The sequence below is a fragment of the Microchirus variegatus genome, assembly GCF_963457635.1.
Source record: "Microchirus variegatus genome assembly, chromosome: 2".
NCBI classification, from domain to species: Eukaryota; Metazoa; Chordata; class Actinopteri; order Pleuronectiformes; family Soleidae; genus Microchirus; species Microchirus variegatus.
The window spans coordinates 19,682,531-19,705,486 of NC_139803.1; the positions used below are offsets into that span (position 1 = coordinate 19,682,531).

Below are 22,956 nucleotides of genomic sequence, written 5' to 3' on the forward strand. Positions count from 1 at the left end.
TAAGGAGCCATCAAGACGACATCATCTGCAAAGAGCAGAGATGAAATCCAGTTGCTCCAGAACCAGACCCCTCCGGAAGTGGAGAACATGGTCCACTCTGACTCAATATCTCCAATACTCGACTTTGTTTTTCTTGTTCTCATAAGGGGTATATGAACTGCTCTTAGTCTGATCCATCACCTAGGACCTGTTTGCCATGGGAGACCCTACCAGGGGCATTAAGCCCCGGACAACATAGCTCCTAGGATCATACGGGTACTCAAACCCCTCCACCACGATAAGGTGGCAGTTCAAGAGGTAGGAGCAATTTAAGATTATAAAAGAAAAGTGTTAAAATGCAAGAAAGGTAAGTATTGCTTTAACAGAGCTGTGTTATTGTTCAATTGTAAGGGTAGATCACGCTAAATACTTGACACCTGTAGAGGATGTTTTTGTTTTTTTTCAAAAACAACAATCTGCATACATATTTTCTGGGTGTGTTCCAGGAAAGTGAAATAGAAATAATGATCCTCTATTGCCGTTATAGCATTGCTAAAACAACAAATTTAATGATGGCCTACGACTTCTGCACAGTACTGTTTATTATGTATTGCATGCTTGCTCAGGTTAAAGCGCAAACATGCTTCATGTTTTATGACTGTAACTATCACAGGTTAAATCGTGAGAACAATGTCACCACACACACACAATCTTACGTTGAGGTGGTCGTAAAAGCAATCATACAGATCTTCAATATCCATGTCCAAGAAATGGATCTGGACATAGCTGTCTCCCTCCACAGTTATGGTCCAGCGGTAGTCTGCATTATTTGGATATGTTCTGGGATACAGTGGGGATGCTATCTGACCATGATCCCCAGACACATCATTACCATACACTGAGAATAGTGAAAAAATCAACAGTTAGATGTTAGAAAATGTCCAAAAGTTGTGTTAAAAGTTTAGACAAGACAGTTAAGAAAGCTATTATTAGTATGTAATAAACACCAAGTGAGTGTAAGAATAAGAGATACATCAATACTACATACCAGCACACATAAAATCATGCAGGTGGACATTTTTCAACAATGTTGTCGTAATTTGTGTAGTAGTGCCTTCTTGACGGGGGGGGGGCTCATGAGGATGAATGATAACAACTCCCAGAATGCACAGCCATAGGCTACACCCCCTGCTTACAGAATTTAACTGCCATTAATATTGTAAATGACATTAATATTATTTATATTATTTATGTGATTGCGATTTATTGTAATGCGGTCAATTAAAAGGGATGCAACAATAAGGTGGAAAAGAAGCTTTGCAGTGTGCTTTGGGCAAGTAAAGAAGAAGTTTGGTACATTCCCATAACAAATTATTTGTTATTATCACATTACAGACTTGTAAATGACTCAAGGTTTTTTTCTCTTAATATGGGGTCAAATTGATGTGTACTGGGATGTGCAGTTAAAACAAGGAATGGGCAAGCATTATATTTCCATTATTTGCTGGTCAGCGATTAAGAGCTGTGGAAACAGTGGCTGACATGCTGACACGCTATCGGCTATCAACCACCCGAACACCAAAATGGAACGTTATTCATGATTGTTCAAGAAGAAGTCAGGGAATGAGGGAGAGATGTCACCTTGCCATCCTGAAGCACAACGAGAATATTGTAAAGAAGCAAGCCACAACCAAGACAGGTGTTACTATGTGTTTTCAGAGTAGTACAATTACCAAAATTAGAATGTTCACAGCGAACTCAGTTGGCATATTTTGAAAGGTTTTCATGCCTTGGTAAGAGGAGTGCCCTGACCCCTCCTGCTGTGTCAAATCAGATTCAGACACCACTATATAGGTTTCTAATTTATTTTTTGTTTGTATATTGTGCCAGACTTTTTTTTAGATTTGTCAAAATATTTTCCTTTGTCAATAATAAAATGTTTTTTCACTTTACCCTGCCCTCCTGTGTATATGTTACAGTTCAACAGGCTTGTGGAAGGAGGCTAAATAGTTCCTGATTATCTACTACACAAATCAGATTTACACATTAAAAAGATGATGCAAGGTGATGCATTTTTTCCCCTTGTCCTAATGTTCTTCTTTGCATCATGATTGATGTGCATGGGAGGGTGTGTCAAAATTTGCATCTGAATTATTCACACATATATTCGCAACACGGCCAGTGTGCAAAGTCCTTTACATTACTCAGAGCTAGCCCTTATCCTCCTGGACTTGTAAGTTACTTGATGCATACACAGTGTTTGACCAACAGCCATATCTATGTAAACCTTAATTCTTGTTAAATACATATAACGTATAATACTGTCTAATAAGAGGACTGCCTAAATACAACAGGATGTTGATGAACTGTCTTCAAAAAGTCACTCACAGTGTGAAAAAGTGGCTCTGAATCCTGCTCCACTAATGGCTTCATCTGATACGAACTTAACCCAAAGGATGTGGCCAATCACCGAGGTGTAGTTGGTAGGAAGCAAATTTCCACAGAATCTGTCAACCAGGTGCCCGGTGGAGTTTCCTTCTCTAATTTCCAGGTAGTCATTATGACAGTCAGCTCCTCCCTGCAAGTGGAAGACACTGAACACAAGAAAAAAACTGTTAATGATTGTTGGGGGAAGGATAAAAAAAAATGATCAAAGTCATTAATATATTATATACGTATGTGTATGTTTTAAAATCCATACTAGAGTCAATACAGGATGGACTAAATAAGGTGAATAATACACTGAAATTTTATTTTGCCATTGAAAATGCAGTAAGATTGTACTACATACATTTCAAATGATGACAATGATGATGACATTAAATTCTGTTCTTGAAGGAACAGAAATCAAGATATAAGTTAAGTTTTTTGAATTTGGGTTCCTATAATATATCCTTATTCTTCCACAACAGAATTTTAGAATAACAGAACATGTAACATCATTTCACCACAATTATTCATAACACAGGGACTACAGTAAACATAACTGGACACATCTGTGATTGTATACAGTGTACAGAGATATGTTACATGAACTAACATAAATGAGAGCTGCAGACGGTTTCCTGGTGCACTTGTGATGGTCCACACGCACTCCACATTAGGCGGATAAGCATCTGGGTAGTTAGGGCTGTTAAATGCGCCACTCTCCATCACCAGATCTCCTCCACAGCCTGAGCACAAGAGGTGACAAAATTATCCTATGTGTAAAATCTAGATCGATGTGTGCTTGCTTTGTCCTGGTGTGTCTTACTGGAGGTAGAGGCTGTGTATGTAGCTCTGAACCCCTTTTTGGAGACCACGCTGTCGGAGATAAAATTGACCACCATAGAGTTACTGAACGATGTGACTGGGTGAGGTACTCCAGAGCCACAATAACGCCCTGAGGAAAAATTACATCATATTTCAATGCAAATGCATGAATACAACAACCAGTAGACAGTATTACACTGCAAGTCAAATTTGGAGGAGAAAGTTTGGGACATTTAACAAGTGAGGATGCTTGACTATTTGGACAGAAGCTCATTTCAAAGTTCAGAAGACAAATGCCCCTGACTGTATAATGGAAACAATCCCTTCTTCTCTCACTCGCTCACTCCCTTATTCACTCACCAATAGAAGGTGCCTGGTAGTTATCTCCGTCCAAGATCTCCACAGCATCATGGGAGCAGTTGGAGTTGACCATCTCTAACTCAAAGTCAGTGAATGATAGGGTCACATGGTTGACTAGCCACAGAAAAAAAGTTCAGGTTTAGGAACATTTAAGAAGGATTTTATGATGAAAGAGGCACTTCTGTGTCCCAAGAGGTTTTGTGGTTCTCTGTCCTTTCTGCTGTCAATCAAACCATAATTTTACACAAAAGCTGTGTCCCAGTATACAATGGTGTAGATTTCCTTTCACCCTTCACTATTTGTGTTTTACTGTTGTAACAAGGCAATCAGAGATGACAGACTTCACCCCATTCACGCAACAAGCCTCTGGCGGCCTCTGTTCATATTGGCAAGTGCAAATGTGGAAGCACAAACAAACAGGCAGACAGACAGAACCACTAAAAAAAATTTAATTATTGGTATAAGAGAGAAACAAGTCTATTTCAGTTTTGATGCTATGTATAAACCAATACATTGTGTTTACTTTAAGGGCCATAACTGAGGAAACTCACATGGTTCCTGTGCTTTGATGATCCAGCTGCAGTTCTGATTGGCTGGATACGGTGATGGGTATTGTGGTGATGCAATGGCCCCACCCTCATTGTCTGTGATAATGCTTGTACCACAGGCTGTTGGAGACAAACAGAATAATATAGCTAATGCCCTTGAAGCCTCAGCCACAGTTCTGTAAATGTAAGGAATTGTAGTGAAAACATAGAGATAAAAGCATATCAATTGATCAATTACCCAGAAGCTCTAAAGGGACAGAAGAGCTGCTTTCATACATCCTTCATATATTTAGGATGTATGCAGTCTGTCACTGAAAGATCTGTCCACTGTTGTGACGGTGGGGGAGGTTCAGAGATAAAAGCTTGGAAATAATTATTCTCTATTCAAACCACCATGGCTCAACGGGGTCCCCTTGACTGAGCTGGCTTTTCAAAAAGATGGCTGATACAAAGAAGGCATTATATAATAAGGTGGGTCCTGCACTCCAAAAGACCCCAGTCTCCACAGATAAGAGTTTAAAAATTGTAGAGTAAAGCTGAGGGAGCTTTTAGTTGGTGATAATTTTGTTCAGTGGCTAAAACCTATTCCTTTTGTGTACCTGTTGGCAGCCATAGCAGCCAGCATCTGATTCTTAAAATTCCAATTCAGGGGCTGCAACGGATGCACACACATAGTAGTCCGCCCTAATGTTGTGCCAGTACCTCTTTCAACCACATTTCTGAACTATCCTATTAAACCAGACTCACCCTCAGAGAAGTGGGCACTGAAACCACGGTGGTTTCGACTGGAATCAGACCTAAAGCGAACAAAAAGTTTGTGCTCGGTTGAGGTAACAGAAAGAGGAAGACTGTTGCCACAGACACGAGCAAGCAGAGGAGAAGATGTCGTCGGACCATCGTAAATCTACAGAGGGACATATATTTAAAGCATTTGCTGTAATAACAGTGGCAAAAAACAATACAGTTTTGAGCTCTAGGTCAAAACAACAATTCAAAATGTATTAATTGTTCACTTACAGCCACATAATCCCAGGAGCAGCTGCTATGACTTTCAATATCCAGGTCAGAGAAACTGAGGAAGACCCGGTGGTGGGAATCAACAGTGATGACCCAGGAACAGTCCACATTATTGGGATAGCTGTTGGGATACAATGGAGAATGGATCTCCCCTGAAGGAGCAGTGACTGGGCCACCACAGCCTGCAGGAACAAGAACAGTTAGTGGTGTTGGAGGACAACTGCACTTCTCTGTCTCTGATGTTTTGTGTTGATGTCTATGTACAAGCCTGGTTTCCTAGAAAAAAACAGTGCATACATATAGTGCACATAATGCAACATACAGTATTTTTCCCCACAAACCATGGGAAACCATATATGTAGGTAAAGAATGCAATGAGCTGGAACCACTCCTGCCTCCCGAGAGCTACGGACATCTCTGTTACGATTGCTACGCTTCACTCAGCACCTGGACTTCTCAGCTGCATCGGTGTCCTCCCCAAGCTCCCATACTAACTCCCCTCGTACCATTCTGTTGTATCTTTAATAAATACTCTTTATAATTGCACTACTGCAGGGGTGTCAAACTCAAATACAGAGTGGGCCAAAATTTAAAACTGAACAAAGCCGCGGGCCAAGGTTAAACAAAACCTTGGCCGCGGCTTTGTTCAGTTCAAAACTTGTTTGGGTCCCTATTAAAAGGTTAATTTAATAGGGACCCAAACAAGTTTTGCATTGAATATTGAACAAGCAAGGCTTATATAACTTTATAGTGACATGCAAAATCGAGTTTCAAATAATAATAATAATAAAAAAAAAATATGAATGTCATATCAAATAAAATTTAAATAAAAATTGAATGCACCTTAAATACAGGATAAGCGGTAGATAATGGATGGATAAAAATTGAATGCCTCTTTTCTATTTGCAGCCTTCTGAGGCAAATATCAAAATAAACTTTTTCCACAGGCTAATAATAAATTTGAAAATAAAATAATAATGAATGAATCAAACATTCAAGCCTTGAAGTAGCAAGAGAAAGTGCATGAATAAAACGTTAATCATTGCTCAGTTTGCTACACTGATTTGCTTTAAAACTGAATATGGAACAAGCAACGCTTATAAAACTTAATAGTGAAAAATCAACTTTCAAAAAACAAACGAAAAAACATCAATGGCATATTAAATAAAATAAAAATAAAAATTGAATGCCTCTTTTCTATTTGCAGCCTTCTGAGGTAAATATCAACATTAACTTTTTCCACAAGCTAATAAATTTGAAAATAAAATAACAATGAATACAAAACAACAGCAGAGCATTATGGGATTTGTAGTATTAGCGGTCAAAGCGGGCCAGCTCTAATGTTAATTTGATATTGCCTCAAGGGCCAAATGAAATTACACAGCGGGCCAAATTTGGCCCGCGGGCCAGAGTTTGACACCCATGCACTACTGTCTCCTCTCCATTTTCAGGTCCACACAATACAGTGGTATGCAAAAATTTGGGCACCCCTGTAAATTTTCATGATTTTCCTTTATAAATCATTGGTTGTTTGAATAAGAAATTTCAGTTAAATATATCATATAGGACACAAGCACAGTGATATTTGAGAAGTGAAATAAAGTTTATATGATTTACAGAAAATGTGCAAGAATTACTTTAACAAAATTAGTGTCATGGTTTCAGAATCATCATAACATTTTTCATTGTCTGTGTCATGCTGTTCACTAACTCTCCTGTCATTTCAGACCCTGTCACTCACTCCTCCAGCCACTCCACACTTTGTTTGCCTTGTGGACTAATGTCCTGGTTTTGATCCCTGCCTGTCGTCTCCTTGCCTGATTTGTTTGCCACGTGGACTGACTTCCTGGTTTGAACATTGTCAAACAAACTCGACCTGCTATATCAGAACTGCTCTGTCTCCATCTGGTGTGTTGTGCTATTGGGTTCTGGCCTGCCATTTTGTAAAAGCCTGACAATTAGGCATGTGCATAAGTTTAGGCACCACAAAAGAATATTTGTGCATCCTCCTTTTGCAGAAATAACAGCCTCTAAACACTTTCTATAGCTTCCAATTAGAGTCTGGATTCTGGCAGAAGGTATTTTGGACCATTCTTCTTTATAAAACCTCTCCTGTTCAGTCAGGTTTGATGGTTTCCGAGCATGGACAGTCCGCTTTAAATCACACCACACATTTTCAATAATATTCAGGTCTGGGGACTTAGATGGCCATTCCAGAACGTTGTATTTGTTCTAGAGCTGCAACTAACGATTATTTTCGTAATCGATTAATCTGTCGATTATTTTCTCGATTAATCGATGAATCGTTTGGTCCATAAAATGTTAGAAAATGTTAAAAAACGTTGATCAGTGTTTGTCAGAGCTGGAAATGATGATGTTCTCGAATGTCTTGTTTTGTCCACAAACCAATATGATTCAGTTTTAATGATTTCTTTGTTATGTGGAGCAAAGAAACGAAGAAAATATTCACATTTAAGAAGCTAAAACAATCAGAAATGTTGTTTTGATCATGAAAAAAGCTTCAAACCGATTATCAAAATAGTTGGCGATTAATTTAGTAATCGATTAATAATTGATTCATCGATTAATCGTTTCAGCTCTAAATTGTTCCTCTGCATGAATGCCTTAGTATATTTTGAGCAGTGTTTAGGGTCGTTGTCTTGTTGAAAGATCCAGCCCCAGCACAACTTCAGCTTTGTCACTGATTACTGGACATTGTTCTCCAGAATTTGCTGATATTGAGTGGAATCCATGCGACCCCAACTTTAACAAGCTTTCCAGTCCCTGCACTGGCCACACAGCCCCACAGCATGATGGAACCGCCACCAAATTTTACTGTAGGTAGCAAGTGTTTTTCTTGGAATGCTGTGTTCTTTTTCCACCATGCATAACGGCCCTTGTTTTGCTCAAATAACTCTATTTTAGTTTCATCAGTCCACAGCACCTTGTTCCAAATGTGCTTTAGCATACCTCAAGTGACTCTGTTTGTGGCGGGTGCAGAGAAAAGGCTTTTTCGGCATTTCTCTTCCATACAGCATCTCCCTGTGTAAAGTGCGCTGAATAGTTGAACGATGCACAGTGACACCATCTGCAGCAAGATGATGTTGTAGGTCTTTGGAGCTGGTCTGTGGGTTGACTGTGACTGTTCTCACCATCCTTGGCCTCTGCCTCTCTGACATTTTTCTTGGTCTGCCACTTCAGACCTTAACTAGAACTGTGCCTGTGGTCTTCCAATTCCTCACAATGTTCCCCGCAGTTAAAACTGAGAGCTTAAATCTCTGAGATAGCTTTCTGTATCCTTCCTCTAAACCATGAGGTTGAACGGTCATTGTTTTCAGGTCATTTGAAAGTTGTTTTGAGGCTCCCATGTTGCCACTCTTCAGAGAAGATGCAAAGAGGAGAAACACTTACAATTGGCCTCCTTAAATACCCTTTCTCATGATTGGATTCACCTGTGTATGGAGGTCAAGGGTCACTGAGGTTACCAAACCAATTTTGAGTTCCAATAATTAGTGTTAAAGGTATTGAAATCAATAAAATGACAAGGGTGCCTAAATTGATGCACACAATTTTGTTTAAATAATTTTTGCACACTTTATGTAAATCGTATAAACTTTATTTCACTTCTCAAATATCACTGTGTTAGTCTCCTATATGATATATTTAACTGAAATGTCTTATTCAAACAACCAATGATTTATAAAAGAAAATCATGAAAATGTACAGGGGTGCCCAAACTTTTGCATACCACTGTATGTCTCCTGCAGAGCTGCTGCTATGTCTTACATAAGGAAGTCACATTTTAGAACTCTATAGCATGAATGCTTGTTTTAAAAAACAGTAAACAGAAATACGACAATGATTTTGATGTGTCCTTGTGGAAGACACTTAACCCCACGTGGCTCCTAACGGGTGCCAGCAGTGTGTGAATGGGCATGAAAGACGTGTGACAGAAAACATTTTAAAAATCCATTTGCTCACATCTAAATGTTATCCCAGGTACAGAGTGCCCACAAACTAAACTTAAAGGATTTATAACTCATCATTCTATCAGTGGAGGACACAATCTCCAGTCTTAGATGTAAATAAACATTTGAATGTTTTGAGTATTGAATTTAATCTTGTACATAATATATAAAGAAAAAAGAATACTACATTTACACTCTTTCTTCCTGATAATACACCTATAGTCATTATTATTATTACTCAATATTGTGGTATAGTGTGTATATATATATATAGCACAGACCAATAGTATATGGCAAATGAACTCACCTCCTGCAACTTCAGTCCAGCTTGCATTAAAACCTCGACCGCTGACGTAAGCATCAGATTTTAAGAGCACCGTGACCATGTTACCACTGCTGGAGATCTGCATGGGGGTGGATGTGGTGGTGCAGAGCTGAGCCAGTCGAGGAGCGGACAGGTCTGGGCCTCCATACACCTGGGGGGAAGTCACAAGTAATGGTCAAAGGGAGAGGTGTTGTGAATGTGAACACAACATATAATGTGTTGCTGTTTATCATGTTTTTTATATATATATATACCTTCTTTTTATTGATTTTTGAACAACTAAACAATATAGACAGAAAAAAACCATGAAAAGGATAAACAAATAAAAACAAACTTCAGAAAAAGAACACAGCTTGATTGCCATGTCTCTACAGTTTGTTCCCATATTATAATCAAAGTGATAATACTAATCCTGTCGTTGATTGGCAAACAGTCCATTTCTCCCACTTTTCTCAATATTGTTCTTCTTGAGTCCTTATCTTATGAGTCAACAGTTCCATAAAATGTATTTCATTCACAATTTTCAGCAAGTCATCTTGTGTTGGTGGATCTGGCTTATACCACTTGTTTACAAGCTGCTAAGATTTTCTGTAAATATCTGTCCTCTTTTAACACAGCATTGCCTTTCATATTGCGAAAATGCAGTAACATACATAACTTAGATATATATTACCTCCAGTACATCATAGCTGCAGTCTTGGTGGAACTCCACATCAAACTCATGGATAGTGAGTGTGATGCTGCTCCCAGGTGATGTGGTGATGTACCAGATACACTCCCTGTTTTCTGGATACTTGTTGGGGTAGCCTGGGCTGTTGAAGGAGCCACTGGGACCAGAGAGGTCCCCACCACAACCTGCAGGTAAGAGCAGTCAAAGACCACTTAAAGTGATAGTTCAGGAACCATTTTGAGACACAGATGCTCACTTTCAGTGAAACCAGGGCTTTCTCAAGGATGCAAGAAAAAAATGATTATATCCACACAAGGCTCGCAAAATCTAAATCAGTGTAAGTTTATGACATCTTACAAATATGTTGGTAATTTTATCTCACCAGTACATTTCCTGCTATAATCTGACATTTTCAAACCACTCACTGTCCCACACTAATGTCCATGGAGAAAAGATAAATTCACAAAAAGTCACAAAATAACCCATTTCAACTGGACTTTGGTGTTAGGGCCTCTGAGCCTTTACAAAGCAAAACAAAAATACATTTACAGTCTCATGGTGAGATAAAGTGGCAAACATATCATGTGTAAATTTTATAAGATGAGCCTTTAGTTAAGTGGCTAAAATAATTTTCCTTGTCCATGTCCCTGCTAACTGCCTTGTTTTCATTGAGGGCGAGCATCTGTGTCTCAGGCTGGTTCTTGAGATGGCGGAAGCACATAGCACAGTGAGCACTTACGACGTGTTTGTTTGTGTCAGCAACTATACAACCACACTTAAAAAAAAAAAAACTGAACTATCCCTTTAACATCCCTTTAATATTGTGATGAAGATCATCAAAAACTACAGCTGTAAAGCTCAGCGCATAAACAATAAGCCAACAACCATACACATATAGTGAAAATATTATCTCAAGTAATCTGAACATATATTGAAACACTGCTTGGTCTTTTCAGCTGCACCTGAGCCATTATATTGTGTCTGTGTTATCCATAATGTACTGGATATGCTGGAGCAGCAGCTTTTAGGTGAAAACAGGACTACTGCATTGTGAAGTGTCTGCATTGGAAATGGCTTGTGTCAACGTTTCTGTGTAGTGTCATACTGATGTGTTTTGGTCCACCTACCATTCTGATACCACATCATCTGGAAACCAGACTTGGACACTGATCTGTCTGCTCTGAACACCACTGTGAGTGCTGAGCCTGTGGTGGTGTTGGCTGGAGGAGGCATGTACCCACAGAATGTACCAATCAGAGGAGCATGCTCATTGGGTCCGTTATAGAGCTAGGACAGCAACATTTGCAGAGAGAAGTATGCATGTTGAATGACATACACAGCTACAGCACTGAACAATACAACTGTATGATACTGCAAACATATAAACTGTAAAACATGACTTTGGGTTTTAAACACCAAAGCTCTTTATGTTCATTGAAGATTGATTTCATCAGACTACATGAAGCAAATGTTCCTGCTCCATGTAAATAGTGACACCATAGACTATGATACTTACCAACTACCAAGGACCATACAGCACATAAAAAGTGGACATAGTCTAGCAGGGTGAGTCTAACCGGGAAGTAACCACTTATTGGTTGCAAATGTATTGGTTTCAACTGGAAAAAAAATAGCATTGTCAGTAAACATTTTCCCAAGGAGTTAAAGTTCTCAGTCACTAGTTTCAGGTCTTCATCAATAGAACATTGTGATTGACAAGTTTGACCCTGTTATGGAGAATCACCTGGTTGAAATAAAAGATGAAAGTTCCCACACAAGATGAACTGATACAGATCATCTCCACTAAAACAATTGCGACATATTCAAGAGACCAAACTGAACAAATATTAGTCACTTGAAGGAACTCTGTATTCCTTTTGAAAATTGTTGCGGACAGACTTATGTCAATGGGGCAAATATGAAGGGAAAGAACCAATAATGTAACCTGTTGTTTAATACAATACAACACAACTCAGTAGCAGCAATTTTAAAAGTTAACAAAATGTTAAACACTTCAGCACTTCTTTGGATTTTTCCTCCAACAGTCATCATATTGAACACAAACTGATATGAATAGTTGTCACTGGTTGTTAAAATAGTCTGAATGGGAGGGGGGCAGGATGATGTTTGTGTCAGGTTGATGTAAAAAATGTACCTTGATGTAGTCAAAAGTACAGTTGTCGATGGACTCAAGCTCGAAAGCAGTGAAGGTGTAGTTGATGGTGTTTCCACTGCTGCCCTGGATAGTCCAGCTGCACAGAGAGTTTTCTGGATAGTTGTTGGGAAAGTTTAGTGATTCCAGTACTCCTGCATGTTGTCTTGAAATTAGTATGTTTTGGCATTCTGCAAAGAAACACAAAACAAAGCAGATTTGTTTGATTTACTGTGGAGGTCTGCCTTAATACTTTTAAATTAATGTAGTTAATTTAGTTTACTAAATTTAGGTTATTCTTTGAAAAGGTTGACATGTACAAATGTTCAGAAAACGTTTTCACCCAGACAAATGTTTGCTCAGGAGGAATACTGTTAACTACTGGCTCTTCAACTCATTTGGCAGTGATTAAAGAGAGACCTTGCTCTCGCACTTAATAACACAATGCAATGTCACAAAGTTACGAAAGTATTAGTCTGTAAGCTGACCAGCCATTTTTGGAGAGGGAGAGCACTCTCTATGCCACACATTGTTAATATGGCAAACTTGTTACATATACAAAAAAAAATAAAAATAAAATGTATAGTAAAGGAAACTACCGAAAAAGAACAATGCAAAATGTCTTGATGACCTGATTATGGTTTTTGTAGCTTAATAACAGTATTGTAATGTGTGTAATATGTATATTTGTTAATTATAATAAACCAAACTGTCAGAGATGGAAGGATAACATCATTGCTGTCCCTAGTATTTTCACAGTAACTAGGATTGACAAAGACATTTCACATCTAACATAGTGATTGCATTCATTGAAGCGGACTACTATTTTAGAAACAACATATCCTAGATCATTGGTTCTCAAAGTGCGGCTCACGGGCCAATGACGGCCCGCAGAAACATTTCTGGCCCGCAATGAATTACAGTTGATAGTTTTAATCCAGGAGCTACTAATCTTGTTAAATGTTTATTGGACATTACTGGATACAGACCAATAAGTGTTAATTGTAGAAATGCAATCTGCTCATTAAAATTTATTACAAATGGGATTTCTTTCTGGTTTTTTTCCCTTTTTTTTCTTTTGGCGGCCCTCAGTCCAATGTTGGGTTCCTAAATTGGCCCTCAGGTATCAAAACTTTGAGAACCCCTGTCCTAGATAGACATAACAAATGGAACAAAGGCAAGTTAGTGTTGCTTTGTCAACATTTACTTTGTGCATCAATGTCCAGAGACTTTACATTGCAATTTATTCATAAGTTTTACATCACAGACAGGAGTTTGAATCATTTGTTCAAATGTATCTTAAATAAATGTATCAAGCGAAGCAATAACAGCTCAAGATAAAAACACAGACTTTCTCTATGGACTTTGTTATGGGAGAGTAAGTGGTGTATAAACCAGTTTACTGTTGAAAAAGACTGTCCAATAGAGAGATAAAGCAGCAAACATACTTAATATATAGTAAACTTTAGCTGATGGAGATTTGATTTAATCGGACTTGTGTTAACCTGAATTAACCCTTTAAAGTACCTGGTTTTAAAAATATCCAAAATAAAGTCATATATTGTCTTTAATATATTGAACATATGATCATTATTATTATTATTATTATTATTATTATTATTATTACTATTATGAAATACCAAATTTACTATACCAAAACACAACATGATTGTACATTTGATGTCTCCTGTCAGGATGTGCGCACGTGAGTCACTGTGTGCAGGTGAGAGAGAGGGAGAGAGGGAGAGAAAGAGAGTTTCCATACTAGTAGTGTATGCTGCGAGGAAGCCTCCAGTGCTGACACTGCTGTCAGTGCGTAGTTTGATATAGAGTTCATTTCTGGAGGAGTTGATGGCGTTGGGCAGCTGAATACCACAAAGATTTGCCAGCTGTGGAGCACTGCTGCTGTTACCATCATGCACCTGAACACACACACAGGTATGAAATGGGGACCAAGATAAAAATAGTAAAATAACGTCAATTATTGGTATTAAACAAATTAATTTTTGGAAACTCAGCTTTCATCCAGCACCAACTTTTTTTTTTTTTTTTTTTTTTAAATAAACAGGGGAGTTCATATGTAGATGATTGGGAGGACCTTGTGAATAAGTGAGGGGTGGATCTTACAGAACCATCTGGATTGTCCCCTGGTGGCTAGATGTAGTATTGCTCTTTAACACGGCTCCCTCCATGTTAGCAAATGAGACGTGCCAAAATAGTCAAAGTGAAGGCCAAATAAATTGTTTTAATGTTCTCATCATACTGATGTATTTTATAGAGATATTTTTCTGATAAGTTATGATTTGATGTTATTTGATGATAAGAGGAATGGGGGAAACTGTTTCTACGAACATTCACTCACTTTTAGCAGCCACTGAAAGGTAAAGTACAGTACTCACAGCCAGGTAATCATAAAGGCAGGGGTTGCTGCTGGTCTCCAGATGGAAATCAGAGAAAGACAGGAGGACTTGGCTGCCTTGGCTCGTCTTGACATTCCAGTAGCACTCTGAATTAGGATGGTACGGCAGAGGGTAGTTAGGAGATGAAAATCCGCCAGAAGCAGTGGTCATCGTACCTCCACAGCCTTAAAAAGAAAGAAAAATAATTGAATACATCTTTGGTTTTCATACTCTGAGTGAAGCCTAATTCTATAATACCATGAACGATCATAAAATAAATGTGTTGCATTAATTAATAAAATAATGATTAATGATTAAATTAACACTTTAAACTTAAAGCTCCCATAGACCAGAAGTTCTGATTAACGCTGTTTTTGGGTGTGTATCTGTGCCATTACCTCGTTCATGAAGCCTTAAAGTTTCAAAACAAACAGTTCAGCCACTGCTGAGAACGCTGGGTTTTACTGTATTCTCGGGCTCTGCAAGCAGTCTGAAAAAGCCTGGAATCATGACGTAAGGATCCCGTCTCCTGAACAGCAGATCCTCCTGCTCCGGGTACTAGTCCGGGCACATTTGGTTGGGTACATTGATCCGCAGAAGAAGAAGAACATCCCTTGTGGAGGTGTTTCACTTGCGACAGTGTCTTCCGACTCTGGGTCAAAGGCGTAACAGGGACTGCGGCAGGGAGTCGAGACAAAGCTATTTCTAAAACTTTCAAATCTTTTTGATAATGAGTAGCAGTGCATCCACTGTTCCAGAGGGGGAGCTGAGCTTCTGAAAGCTGACGTGCTAATCACAATCAGAATACTTTTATTATCCCAGAGGAAATTGTTTAGTTACAGTTGCTCCATATCAGAATCAATAAATTTACAGAAGGAGAGTACAACTACCGGACTAACCGGACTAGTGCGCGGACCAGGAGGATCCGCTGTTCAGGAGAAATGCTGGTTAAGTAACAAGAACAGGTTTTTTCAGACATCTCGCTGAGCCCGAGATTACAATACAATACAATACACAGTGTTCTCAGCAGCGGCTGAACTGCTTGTTTCGAAACTTCAGGGCTTCAAACGAGGTAATGGCGCAGATACACACCAGAAATACAGCGTTAATTAGAACTAGGTCCGCTTTAAACACTGACATTGCTGTTGTTGCACCCACCACCAATAATGCAATTGGTAACACACACACACACATCTGGGTAGCCGGGCAGAGTTAGTCAAATGCAGTGAGCTGCAGCTTTGGATCATACTGTATATGCCAAACATTATCACACCTAAAACATCAAAACATCTCCACCAGAAGAGAAGAGAAACAAGGATCTTCAATGACAATGTGTTTTAAAAAGGAAGATGGCTGAAATTGGACAGGAATAATTTGAATACAGATACCAGGGTAAATGTATTATTTCTAATGTCTTAAATAAAATAAAACAATGTAATCATATTCGTCTGTGAAGTTGTCAAATTTTCAAACGGAAACGGCACAAACAAAGACATTATTTCGTTCCTTTCCCATGGCTCGGTCCATTCTGTCTCCATTTTTGTCATTATATGTAATGTTTACAACGTCATCTTCTCTGTTTTTGGTGTAACGCCAAACTAAATGCATTTAATAAAGTTCTGTGCCTGAAAGCCCTGTTGTTTGACGGGATTGTTTTTGAAAATTAAACTATTGGGCCTGTGTGGTGTATTTTTGTTATGTGAGTGCTGCAGATTCGTAAATTCATAACTGTGGATTCGTATTCACAACTGTGGTTCATATTTTTTTTGTAAAGTTGTAACTTTTTGAATCGTATTCTCACGGTTGTCACGGTATGTGCACATCTTTTTGACAGTTATCTTACACTATATAAGAAACTCTATATTTTTTGCATTACTGTTATACGTATAATTTGTTATACTTAAATACTTAAGTTTATGTACATAAACTGTACATTTAAACTTAGTAATTGAAAAAAAGCTGTCAAAATGCTAGGCCTAGCAAACTCAACAAGATCCGGGCTATGTGAATCACTTGAGTCCCTTGAGTCAGTATTGCTAAATCGCCAAGAACACTCAGTCCTAATTAGAATGAATTACTCTTTGGGGACAGAGAGGGTATATTATAATAATTCACCCTTTGTTGTTGTTTTGTTAACAATAGAAAAGTTTGTCTAGGTTTAAGGCTGAATCCCAATTCCACTCCTAGCACCCTCAACTCTGTATTGAGGGCCAAGGGGAACTCCGACAAAGGGGTAGGGGGAAGGGGGAAGAGGAAGGGGGAGGGGGAAGGAGTGGAATTGGGATTCAGCCTTAATTCTGCTCTACTACTACTAATGGGAGTATAGTAACATACATTATGTTAATAGGCTGCTAATACGAGACAACTAATATTGTTATTAACATTAGGTCTATAGTAGGAGTGATTGTGTTGATAGAAACAGGAACGGAGAACTGCCCACAGTAAATCAATTATTAGGCTATTATTATTATTAGCCTATTACTATTATTATTATTATTGTAGCCTGGTGGAAATTCATTCAGGAAATAAAATGGTATAAGTTGGAATAAATAATTGAATTGCCTGATATACATAATTTTAGGTTAAAAAGAGTTTATGTTCATCATCAATACATGTTAAAGGTCCCCTATTGTGCAAAATCAACTTTTTAATCTTTTAGTACTCATATTTGGGACTCAGTGGGCCATACCAGTCCCCAAAATGTGAAAAAACAAGACTCAGTCATGTTTTAGTGGTTCCACTTTGTGTAAGTATAGGCGATAAAACACGCAATTTTTTAACCTCTCTCGCAATGACGACAAAGCAACACATTTCACCGTGAATGTTGACACCCCGCCAGGCAGAGTACTTCACAGCTCCACCTTAGCTCCCCACAAGCTTCACAAGCCCTTTGTTGTTGATCGTGTGTGTAAATTCCTATGCTGGAGGCACACCTTGAACGCACCAGTTACGTGCCTGCAGTTTAGCGAGTGACGTGTGGATCGGTGATATGAGGAGCACGCGTTTGAAAGCACTGCAGAAAGATGTAGATGTTGTCCTACATTTCTTCTCAACCAAAGGCTGCCTTTCTGTGGTGTTTCCACGTTCTCTCCTCGTGTTGTTGATCCACACAAGTCAGTCGGAGCCGCAGTAACACTGGTGCGTTCAGAGTCTTTTTCTAGCATGGGAATTTACATAAACGCCACCTTAGTAACAACGGGTAAACGGACATTACTACGGGGTATATGGAGCGGGGGTTGTGACGACGGTGCATGACAATAGGTGATAAGTGGCGACAGTATGGCTGTGGATAGTAAGTTAGATCGACACTCCCCTGGAAGCAGTGGATGTGTGTTTACCTGGGTCTCATTCACATGTAAATGACCAGGCACAAAACAGAGCGTTCTGAAAAAGGCTGTTTTGGCAGGGTTATTAAACTGCTTTTGTGCTTCATCCTTATGATATTTTGACTAAAGCATGACACAGACATGTTCATTAGGGCACCAGGACCTAGTTTAACTTGGGTTAATAGGGTATAATATGGGACCTTTAAGAATTAAGTTAAAACAACTGTCCAGCAATGAAGTCATGATATTACTTTAATATTATGTTAACTCATATTGGGTAATGTTTATTGAAATGTTGTCATTGATATGTTAATTTGTTCATTACAAATGTTTAACATGTTGAACTAGGGGAGAAGAAGAAGAAACAGCCACGGGTTGTGATGTTATTTTATTTTGAAAGGGGAAAGAGAGCGAGAGAGACATGTAATGAAATGTTTAATGAAAGTATGTCACCAGTTTCTTTAGAGTGTTCGACCAGGACTCTTTGAGAGATTGTATGGTGACTTTTGCGTAGTGATGGTGAGATGAAGCCTCATGAGGCATTGAACCATTTGAGCCAATTGGTTCGAGAAAGGGTTAATTTCTCGAAGCTTCATGTGCACACGAAACCACCTACTGGCCAAGTGTATAATCACAGGCAGCTGTATCTGAACCACATAATGTGTGATGCATTGAATTTTTGTCTGTTATGTCTGTTGGGAATGACTGAATTACAAAAAAAATTATGACCAAATGATTTCTGTACATAAATTATCACATATGTGTTTAATACATTTATTGAATGTATTCTGTGTGTGAGTGGGGCATTGTGGCATGAGGGGCAAATGTGACCCGCCATGGACCAAGCGGGAACAAGTCGGCAAAGCGCAAAACGAGAAAAAACAGGAAAAAGTTTTTTTTTTTCAAAATTAGTGATTTCCGTTTTTTTCAAAATTACACAAGTTGAAGTTTTGAAGAAGCCACTACATGCTTCAAATCACAGTATTGTGGGTCTTAAAACCATAAACTTTGTGTCTGAATTAAGGTTGTTTTATCGCTGTGAATCACTCCTAGTTTGGGTGTGGCGATCTCACATTCCAGAGCTTTTGTTGCTTTTTCAGCCAATCAGCTGACGATCACAGAGAATACACATGGCTAATTAATATGCACGTACAGAGAGAGAGGGGGAGAGAGAGAGGGGGGGAGAGAGAGAGTGTCTGGAACTTTCCAGCATTTATGTGTGTGTGTGCAGTGCGAAATTAAAGCGTGATTGTCATCAAAGCAGTTATCATCAAAGCTTTGTTTGACAAAGGAAGGCAAGGAGAACAGGATAACAATTGTCTGTGGCTGAACGTCTTCACAAGGACAGAGAAAGCACAGAGACTGCTGGTGTGTGGACTGTTAAGCTAGCGATCTTTATGCTAACGTGTTAGCAGACTTCATCATCCCAAAAACAACAAAAGGATGGATTATTCAGCGGCTGAAAGAGGGCAGGACAGACACAGTAGTTGTCTGAGATGACGATGTGACGCCAGCACCGCGCTATAGTTTTATGGGTGAGTTTTCATATACGTAACGTAAGTGTTCAGTCACATACAATGACGTTTATTCTTGTTATTGCATGGGGTGAGTTTTCATTAACGTTGTTAATCTATGTTATGTTAGTGTTCATTCAAAGTCACATACAGACGCACATAGGGACGCTGTCTTTTAATAATCCACTGTGCGTTTCATAACGCCGTTTGGCTACATTGTTATTAGCTATGCTTGCTAAGCTTGCTAGCTCGCTAGCTCGGTACTGTATTATTACAATGAGAATGATGCGCACATCGAAACTTGTGTTCAGTCAGATGATCGTATTATAAGCTACGATCATCTGATCGATATGTACGGGAGCATATGACCTTTGCTGTGCAATAATAACGTGTGGATAACACACTTATGGTGCGTTTCAGAACGTTATGTTGCCATAACGATTATTAGCTATACTAGAGATTGGCTAGCTCACTATTGGCGTGTTAAAAATAATATGCACTTCGAAACTTGTGTTCGGTCAGATGAGCGTATTATAAGTAGTAAGGGGAGCATGTCACAGCCCTCTTTGAGATTTTGTACACCCGCAGGTTCAGTTTGATAATTCATATGCTTTGAGATGAAACTCCCGTGTTCAAAACCTAACATTGCATTGAATGATGTGTGAATGCCACACCTTTGCATGCATGAATCACACATGTGATTAACAGACATGTGATGAACACAATGTGTGATGAACGTGTTAATTACACGTGCGATTCATGCACATAAAGGTGTGGCATTCACACATCATTCAAGCAATAGTACTGGTCAATCTATACTGATTCAGTGATAAAGTGCCTGTTAACATGAACCATGATCTGAAACAAGTATTTTTTTTTTCTTTCAGAATTGGCAAAGGCACTCTGACTGACATAATCAAACACTTTGATGACCGTCCTGGCCCCACCTGGACTGACCATGGACAGGCAGACGTATCTTTTTGAAAAAATCAGGCCTTTCTGTTCTGATGAGGCAAAGACTTCACATGCCCAGCACCAAAGGCTACAGCACAGAAGAGTAAGCAGAAGAGGGTGCAGTTGTGATGTCACCATTTAGCCTGCATATCAACTGTGATGGACAGAGTGGGTACAGCCACATTGTGGGGGAGGAACTGGTATTGAAGATGATAATATAGTCTGGAAAATATTGAACTCTCCTTCACACACTCACACACTTATATACTCATATTTTATTTGATATTTGAAGTATGTATCTATCTCTTAGATAGACACACATGATGGCGCCTCCCGTGTGGTCGCCTGTTGCAGCAGCTCTCGCTATTTTCTAGCCTTTTTCTCTTTAATCTATGTTTTTTCCTACTTTTTTCAACTTCTTTTAAGTGTGTCTTTTTGTTTAAGCACTGTCACCATGGGCACCAAGTACACCATGCTTGTTGTGGCCCTGTTGGTGAGTTTTTTACACTTTTCGACCGTGTCGGGGGATCCCGTGTGGAGTTAAGGCTCCATTGTTTACAGTAGGGATCAGCTGTTAGCGCTGCGCTGCACAGCTGTGCTGCCGGAGGAGTGACCCGATATTCCCCGTGGGCTCAGGAGGAGAAAACGGGGGTGTCGCGCTGGAGTCCAACGCCGTGCTGGAAGGAGACGTTACAGACCTGTTCTCCCGTCCATTATTATGGGAAATGTAAGATCTCTCCCTAATAAAATGGACGAGTTAGCGGCGCTGACCCGGCATGAGAGGGATTACCGGCACTGCAGCATCATGCTGTTCACGGAGACGTGGCTCACCGCTGCTGCCCCGGACACGGACACCGCCCTGGACGGATTCCAGCTGATTCGCGCGGACAGGACGAAAGAGAGTGGAAAGAGGAAAGGAGGAGGACTGGCAGTGTTTGTGAATGATAGATGGTGTAACTCTGGGCACATCACTATTAAAGAGCAACACTGCTGTAAGGACTTGGAACTGTTAGCCGTTAGCATGAGACCGAACTATCTGCCGCGGGAATTCTCGCATGTTATCGCGATAGCTGCGTACGTTCCCCCCTCTGCTAACGCTAATGCAGCCTGTGACGTCCTGCACTCAGTGGTGAGCAGGCTGCAGACACAGCATCCACAGGCTCTCCTCCTGATCTCTGGGGATTTTAATCATGCCTCTCCTTCCACCTCTCTGCCCACACTCACTCAGTATGTCACCTGCCACACCAGAGACAATAAAATACTGGACCTTTTCTATGCCAACACCAAGGAGGCATATAAATCAACCCCTCTCCCCCCCCTCGGAAGATCTGATCACAACCTGGTTCATCTCCTTCCTGTGTACAAACCTCTGGTACACAGGCAGCCAGCTGTGACCCGCACAGTGAAAGTATGGTCTGAGGAGACAGATGAGGCTCTGATGGACTGTTTTGAGTCTACTGTGTGGGACAAACTTTGTGAGGGACATGGGGAGGACATCGACAGTCTCACAAACACCATTACGGACTACATAAACTTCTGTGTTGAGAGCACTGTACCCACCAGGACAGTACGGTGTTTCTCTAACAACAAACCCTGGATTAATCCTGACACAAAGGCTCTCCTTAAGGAGAAAAAGAGAGCTTTTAAGTCAGGAAACAAGGAGGAGCTGAAGACTGTTCAGAGGGAGCTTAGGAGAAAGATCAGGGACGGGAAGGACAGCTACAGGAAGAAGATGGAGGAGCAGCTGCAGCAGAGAGATGTCAGCGGAGTCTGGAGAGGCCTGAAAACCATCTCCGGCCACAAGAAGCTGGACTCCCAGACTGTAGGGGACCAGAGGTGGGCTAACGACTTGAACTTATTCTTCAATAGGTTTGATTAGGCCCCCACCCCTCCACCAACAGCCCTGCTGGAACCTCTTTCATCTGGATCACCAGTACACTGCCCAACCTCCCCCCCTCATCTGTGCCCTGTGGTGAGACCAGCGATGGACCCACTGCAATTCGCCTACCAGCCCAGCATCGGGGTGGATGACGCTGTCATCTACCTGCAGGACAGAGCTCTTTCTCACCTGGAGAAGTCGGGGAGCACTGTGAGGATCATGTTTTTTTGATTTCTCCAGTGCTTTCAACACCATCTAGCCAGCATTTCTGAAGGACAAGCTGGAGCATGCAGGAGTTGATCCTCACCTCACATCCTGGATTGTGGATTATTTGACTGATCGACCCCAGTATGTGAGGACTCGGGATTGTGTGTCGGACATGGCTGTCTGCAGTACAGGGGCCCCACAGGGAACAGTTCTGGCTCCGTTCCTCTTCACCCTGTACACTGCAGACTTCTCCTACAGCTCCCCCTCCTGTCACCTGCAGAAGTTCTCTGACGACTCTGCCATTGTCGGCCTCATCACAGACGATGACGACAGAGAGTACAGAGAACTTGTTCAGGATTTTGTGGACTGGTCCCTGCGGAACCGCCTCCAGCTCAACGCGGGGAAA

At 40.2% G+C, this 22,956-nt stretch overlaps 1 protein-coding gene across 1 annotated transcript in view; it reads right to left on the bottom strand.

Annotated features, from left to right (window-relative positions):
• The window catches only part of cubn (cubilin (intrinsic factor-cobalamin receptor)), a gene marked incomplete at both ends in the record, with an annotated part of 135,226 nt that overhangs the window by 65,753 nt on the left and 46,517 nt on the right, over window positions 1-22,956 (bottom strand). The window contains 14 exons of the mRNA XM_083905494.1: window positions 696-877; window positions 2,368-2,573; window positions 3,020-3,152; window positions 3,233-3,361; window positions 3,592-3,705; window positions 4,143-4,259; window positions 4,887-5,043; window positions 5,157-5,338; window positions 9,432-9,600; window positions 10,123-10,304; window positions 11,247-11,406; window positions 12,275-12,462; window positions 14,037-14,193; window positions 14,671-14,855. Of these exons, the coding sequence (XP_083761620.1) occupies window positions 696-877; window positions 2,368-2,573; window positions 3,020-3,152; window positions 3,233-3,361; window positions 3,592-3,705; window positions 4,143-4,259; window positions 4,887-5,043; window positions 5,157-5,338; window positions 9,432-9,600; window positions 10,123-10,304; window positions 11,247-11,406; window positions 12,275-12,462; window positions 14,037-14,193; window positions 14,671-14,855 (2,261 nt within the window). The remainder of the gene's footprint in view (window positions 1-695; window positions 878-2,367; window positions 2,574-3,019; window positions 3,153-3,232; window positions 3,362-3,591; window positions 3,706-4,142; window positions 4,260-4,886; window positions 5,044-5,156; window positions 5,339-9,431; window positions 9,601-10,122; window positions 10,305-11,246; window positions 11,407-12,274; window positions 12,463-14,036; window positions 14,194-14,670; window positions 14,856-22,956) is intronic.